The following is a 6,969-nucleotide window of genomic DNA, read 5'->3' as shown; positions in this document are numbered from 1 at the left end:
ACGTCGCTTTGATCTCCCGGGGACACCGGTGGCTCAAGATCGCAACAACGCGGCCCGACCCCGGCGAGATGCGTTCGCGGTTCAGGAGCACAAACTCGCACAAACTCCTAGCACAACACACTCACCGGGACAGCTGGAGATCATGGCAGAGAAGGTGGAAGCACCCCGGGCGGAAGTGCTCCTGGAGGTGGAAGGCAGGCGTCGCCACCAAGGAGATGACGGCAATCTCTGATTCCGAACACCGCGCCTGCTGTACACACAGACGTTGTTCAAGTCTCTGAAGCTCTCAAAAGATGCAAGCTATTTCATTATGTTTCCTCCAACACCAATCCAGACAAACTATGTGATATTTCGTTTTATGCTGCAAAAAGGAAAAAACATGCTATTTGAAGATGATGCTCTTCAAAACATACATACTGCCATTGATTTCAACATCATGTCTTCAATCTAATCAACAAAAGTACCACCGCTTGTTCATGCTGAACATATTCATCAGCATTCAAAAAAGAAGTTTCCATCCCATGCAAGACAATGAAACAAAGTCTATCCATCCATCCACAAAACAGATAACACGAGAGGTCTAAAAAAGACTAGCCATCCATCCACAAAACAGATAACACGACAGGTCTAAAAGGAGACTATCCATCCACAGTAGAAGACCTTCTCCTGGACACGGGTTTTTAAGAGAGACAAGTGCAGGCCGCCTTCCTTCTCCTGGAGGCCTGAAGAACACACATCACGAAACACAGACACGGGTTAGCAACATAAAAATATTCATATGCAACATAATAACAAGAGCAGATTTGGCTAACTAGACTATGAATTAAGAGAATCCAAACAGATGGAACCGCTTATACGGGAAATGAGTATCCACAGCAAATATCAGGCAGAGGACAATGCAAAATATGGCATAAAACATACGTGGAACAAACAGTTAGCTTATTCCGGACATCGGATGAGCATACAGAAAAAAAAGACCAGATTATGAGCAATACCTGAAAAGCCTATTGCTGTCTGATGGACACCCGGACTCTAAAATAAACTCAACCATTGATCAAAAACAAGTTGTTCTCATCAAGAAGCTCAGCCCAGGGTGTTAATAATAAATCAGCAACTCCAAACTTGTTATCCGGAAGGAAGGGGCTGTCAAATGAAAACTTGTCCACATAGCCGCCACCAGGTTTTTGCCTTACTGAGAAGGCCACAGACAAGACTTCAGGCTGAGTTGACTTCTGAGCACACAAAAACATCCCAAATGCACTTGGAGCATTGGATACCGCATCTATAGTAGTTTGGCACTGCACAAAGAGTCTGTAGCCGCCATAGGCAAAAACCTCAGTATATGTACTCCTCCACGCAGGATTACTCATCCGGGCAAAGTCGGCCAGAGGAAGATCAAAATAGGCCAACAATTCGTTGTATGGCAGAAGGTTCGTCAAAATGACTGGCCTAATCAGATAATTCCGCTGGGCATAATTCCAATGAGCTACCTTCACTGTCGAACAATTGATCTTGAACAAGAATGCACTAGAAATAATTGACTTGACATCAACTTTGTTAGGCATCAGAGGGCAATTTGAGAAGGCCATTAGGCGGTCGATCGTCATGTGCATAAATCGAATAAGGAACACCAACGCTTTGCTAAAAACGGTACACCTCATGTGCTCATCTTCATATTTTTTCTTGACCCAATCCACCAGAAAAAGGTAAACATAATCTTCATTTGGAACAATTAAATCACTGCTTCTGAAAATTTCTAAGATAGCTGAAAGAGGCAACTCTAGAAGATCGTCCTTATGGCTGAAAAACAAAGTGAAGGATCAGAACTAACTATTGATGATAAAGATCATAGGTAAAGCATCCAAAAACAACAGAAAAATTATTAACAAACAAACGGCGACCAATGCTCATATTGTTACCACCATGTAATGTTTGCTGACTCTGTAATCTAAGCATTACAAAGTTGTTTCATGTGAACTATAGTGGCCAAATAAATATCACTAAAAAGCCCACAAAACTACATCAAAAGATGAGTTCACCTTCGGTATTTAAATGGCAAAAGAACAGCCAACAAAATAGCTAATGCTTTCAAACAGCAAACAAAAAATGGCATGGCAAACAGCACTAGATAAACAAAATAGTGGTTTAAAGGAATCACTGCTATTACAATCAACCATGATAGTACTGCCTCTGTAACTAAATATAAGACAGAGGTAGAACTAAATAGAGACCTACAAATATACACCGCCTAATCCAATACAAAATGTGACCATCAGACAAAACATAACCAGCAAAAAAAGGTGCTAAAACTGTAGAACAATAAAATAAACATAAGAGTAAGAAGCAGGGAACCTGAAAAGGCTTAGGTATTTAAGTATGATACGAATTAGGGTGATGCAACATCAAAAGCAAAACCAAATTCTAAACAAACTAATAAAATTTTGAACTGGGCACCAATCAAATTCAATAAAAAAAATGGAAGTCTGTTTGATCAAATACCTAAACACGTTCTTGAACATTTGAGTCAGAAATCGACCAGAAGCAGCTCTCACTGGGGCCAAAGCTTGAGCTACAGTAGCATTAGCTGGAGAAAACTCCAGATAAAGTACAGCTGCCTCAAGATTCAATTCCGATTCAAGCATAAACTCTATGGACTGTTTCATTGCTTGATTGACCTCAAATTTGTCAGCAGCCATGACAACGCTCAACAAGCTCTTTGGATCCAATTTACTGAACTTGGCCTTGTAAATGAAATTTATAATATCTTCAAAAGGCTCCAATTCTGAAATTTTTTTGAACATTGTATGAAACAAAATTAAGGTTTGAACTCAATTGACCAACTGTAGAAACAATTAATAATTTTGAAAGCTGTGACTTCTAAATTCAAATACCTTCCTCAGATAATTGTTGATGGACAACACGATCCACAGATTCTCTCATGCCATTTGAGAAAAGCTGAAACAGGCAAAAAGATTTAAGCAAGACAGAAAATAAGCAATAATGCGCACATATGGGCATAATATGGCTGTAAAGGAAATGATCATTTATACCTTTACGGAAATAGATGCTTTCCGAAGCCAGCAGGATTGATGAAACTTTAAGTTTAATATCTTTTGTCATGATGATTATTGGGTCCACATTTTCATTGTTGTCATCTGAATCATCTGGATCATGATCTGAGAAGGGAAGAACATGTCCCAAAAAATTAAAAACATAACAAGTTAAAAGCAATGACACTATGATACTGAAGAAATGAAGTATCGAACATTCTTAGACATTCACCTGTGCCAGTCTGTTTAGTGATTCCCTCCTTTTCCAGCTCCTGCCCACATAATAATGGAGGAATAAATGAGAACTAAAAATTGCAAAGTAATCAAACAATCATTAACAATACAGTATAGATTGTGAACATACACAGAAACGCACATCAAAAATCAAACGTACATCTTGATCAGTGACAATAATACTCATTGGTTACACCTATTGAATGCTAACCTTATTATACAAGACAAGTAGATGAATGCTAACCTTATTACATAATGTCACTGAAGATTCATCTAAACTAGCATCCTCTGCATTCAAATAACATTGAATATATTAATAGATTTAGGAAATGAGAGCCTTAATTTAGCTAGAGGGGAGACAATATACCAACTCGTGCCCTCTTCCTGGAGACCGGAAGGATAGAGTTAGGATCCACATTTTCATTGTTGTTTACATTCAAATCTGAATCATCTGGATCATGATCTGAGAAGGGAAGAACATGTCCCAAAAAATTAAAAACATAACAAGTTAAAAGCAATGACACTATGATACTGAAGAAATGAAGTATCGAACATTCTTAGACATTCACCTGTGCCAGTCTGTTTAGTGATTCCCTCCTTTTCCAGCTCCTGCCCACATAATAACGGAGGAATAAATGAGAACTAAAAATTGCAAAGTAATCAAACAATCATTAACAATACAGTATAGATTGTGAACATACACAGAAACGCACATCAAAAATCAAACGTACATCTTGATCAGTGACAATAATACTCATTGGTTACACCTATTGAATGCTAACCTTATTATACAAGACAAGTAGATGAATGCTAACCTTATTATATAATGTCACTGAAGATTCATCTAAACTAGCATCCTCTGCATTCAAATAACATTGAATATATTAATGGATTTAGGAAATGAGAGCCTTAATTTAGCTAGAGGGGAGACAATATACCAACTCGTGCCCTCTTCCTGGAGACCGGAAGGATAGAGTTAGGACCAAGGCTGGCATCAAGGTTGGCGGCAGCGGGTTTGGGAGCAGGTCTAGGTGCAACGACTTCCAAACGGAGGACCTTGTCGCAGAAGCTATCATCCTGATATGCAAACTCAAATTTTCCCATCGCAGAGGCATCAACGGTCAATGCCATTTCCTGAGGAACAAGATCAAAAGATAACAGGTTTGAAAGAGCATAAGCTAAAGACCTCAATCCAATAGACTCAGACAAGAACAAAAGATTACAGGTTCAACATGCTAATCTTTTCACATCTAGGTTATAGAGAAATCTAACATATCTTTAGCATAATGCAATGCAATGTAAGGACGGTCTGAAAATGAAAAGATAGGATTGCAAATACTAAAGGTCCTTCAGTACTACTATCCATATGCCTACTTAGCATAAGTATGGAAGATTCATCTCAGTCAGAGAACACAAGGGAATTCTTCAAAATCACTTATGCAGATTTAAGCAATCTCAATTTCAAACATAAATCCTAGCTACTAATCATTTTTGCAGAAAATAACATGTGCCTAGCCACTGCAACTACGTATGCAACACGCAAGAAATCAACATAAATCCTAGCTAGCAAGAAATTGCACAGCCGCTGCTACAGCCTACAGCCAAAACAGGACGCAAGAAATTGCACAGCCCCTACAGCTACCTGTGCTTGGACAGCAAGCTCAAGGCACAGCAGGAGCGGGAGGAATGCCGGGCGGCGGTGGGGACGGTCGGGGACGGGCGGACCGTAGCTCTGCTCTGGCTGGGTCGACCCGTGTGATCCATCGGGTCGCACGGTGCCGGCTCCACTGACCCGTGTATTGATTAAGGCCAACCCGCCTGGCCCATTGGCCTCGAGATTTTGGGCCGGGTCAGCACATTCCCATCGCGACTAAAAACAGCAGATCTGTACCAGATGGCGCGACGAAATCCGACCAGATCGGGACGAAACCCTAAACCCTAATCGCGACGAAATCCGACCAGATCGGGACGAAACCCTAAACCCTAATCGCGACGAAATTCGACCAGATCGGAAGGAGAGGAGGGACGAAATCCGACCAGATCGGGACGAAACCGTAAACCCTAATCGCGACGAAATTCGACCAGATCGGAAAGAAACCCTAAACCCGAATCTAATCGGATGGAGAGGAGGGAATTGGAAACTTACGATGAGTGAAAGTCCTTGCCGGCGGCCGGGGCGGCCGGGGGGGCTTGCGAGGCGCCGGAGTTCCGGCGGACGCGAGGGGCGGTACAGCGGCCGCAGGAGAGGGAGACGGTGGGGGTTTGCGGGGGATAGCGGATGTGAGTAGTAGGATATCGACAAGGGCGCGGGCCATCGGCCTGTGTATCTGTGGGCTAGGCCTCTTAGTAGCACTAAAAAGCCCAACTAAGAAGCCCAGGGCGCGGGCCATTGGCCTGTGGATCTGTGGGCTAGGCCTCTTAGTAGCACTAAAAAGCCCAACTAAGAAGCCCAACGTCGTCTTCTGATGTTTTTCCCTGTTTGTTATTTATGAATGATGAAGAACAGACCATAGTTATTATATATAAAACAAAAAGGATCTAGAAAGCTAAATTATACGGGGAAAAACCTACATCTGATGAGGCTTCCTCTTCTCTTCAAAACTTCGTCAGAAGATCGAACGAGCGATTTCTCTTTCTCTCCTTGAAAGAAGGAGAAATCAGCCAGCGGCTCATGCTGACTGGTTCCTTCCGTGTGCACGAGACAAAGGAAAACTCGAACAAACATGGGGCCTGACTGAAAGAGCGATGAGTTGGACACGTCGACTGCCATTGCTGAGGGAGGAAGAATAACTTCTTGGACTGCTGCTAGAGGGGAGGAAGAAGAACAGGGGGGCGCAAGGCCAAGCCTACATGGATGGTCCTCATTATATAGCCAGCCGAACGGTGGACACGCGTCCAACGAGTCCAGCCTACCGGCCGCTCCCGACAACCGTGGTCCGCCCGGGAATCAATCAACGGTTTTTAATAGGAAAGCGGTGATCTCGACGTTTCCTTTGCATGCTCCACGGCTATCGTCCCGTTCACGGCTTGCCTTTTCCACGACTAAATAATGGGCGCGCCAGTTTTTGGACACATGGTATGGGGCTACCACGAGACAATTACAGGTGGGACGCACCGAGTGTCGCGATCAATCAAGAACGGACGGCACGTCACCGATCCGCGAAGAAAAGCTGTGATTGGAGGATCAGTTACTGGCATCTCATGTGTGCTTTCTTCAAATAAGAAAATTTTACTTGAAAATTTGATTTGCAGCTCTTTTTTCAAACTTGGTAAACGGGATGGATGCTGGTGGCCTCACCGCCTCCACCTCTTGATTGTCTAGCCACCACTACACGTTCCAATATTTGATCCGAGTTAGATGAACGCTCATGTAAGAAATATTAGGGCACCGATGTGCCGCACAACAAAAAGGGGACTAGCAATCAGGACTAAATGCACCCCTTTTAGTCCCGGTCGTGTTATAAACCGGGACTAAAGGGCTCCACGTGGCCGCTGCGCTGCAGCACCATCTGTCGCAACCACGCCAAAAATCTCCGTGTCTTCATTGTGTTTCCACACTTCAATCCCATCCCTTTACTTTCTTTTTTTTTGCATTCGCTCTCGTGTCGCTCCCGCGAGCGGCTCGGGAGCAAACCCTAGCCGCCGCCAGCACCCCACCCACCCTCCCCTCCTCCCCTCGCCACCG

At 43.2% G+C, this 6,969-nt stretch overlaps 1 protein-coding gene across 1 annotated transcript; it reads right to left on the bottom strand.

The window, feature by feature from the left end:
* Positions 1 to 401: 401 nt before the first annotated feature.
* Positions 402 to 5,450, bottom strand: LOC123137991 (uncharacterized; the record flags this gene model as incomplete). Its single annotated transcript, XM_044557884.1, is given in 12 exon segments — positions 402 to 722; positions 996 to 1,800; positions 2,500 to 2,782; positions 2,892 to 2,955; positions 3,051 to 3,176; positions 3,283 to 3,322; positions 3,529 to 3,572; positions 3,652 to 3,747; positions 3,854 to 3,893; positions 4,100 to 4,143; positions 4,223 to 4,418; positions 5,431 to 5,450. Coding segments are annotated over 8 exon segments (642 nt in total). The 3' UTR covers positions 402 to 722; positions 996 to 1,800; positions 2,500 to 2,782; positions 2,892 to 2,896.
* Between the last annotated feature and the right edge of the window lie 1,519 nt (positions 5,451 to 6,969).

The sequence above is a fragment of the Triticum aestivum genome, chromosome 6B (genome assembly GCF_018294505.1).
Source record: "Triticum aestivum cultivar Chinese Spring chromosome 6B, IWGSC CS RefSeq v2.1, whole genome shotgun sequence".
Taxonomy (NCBI): domain Eukaryota; kingdom Viridiplantae; phylum Streptophyta; class Magnoliopsida; order Poales; family Poaceae; genus Triticum; species Triticum aestivum.
Note: the sequence above shows the minus strand (reverse complement) of the source record. Positions and strands in the feature narration are given on the sequence as shown.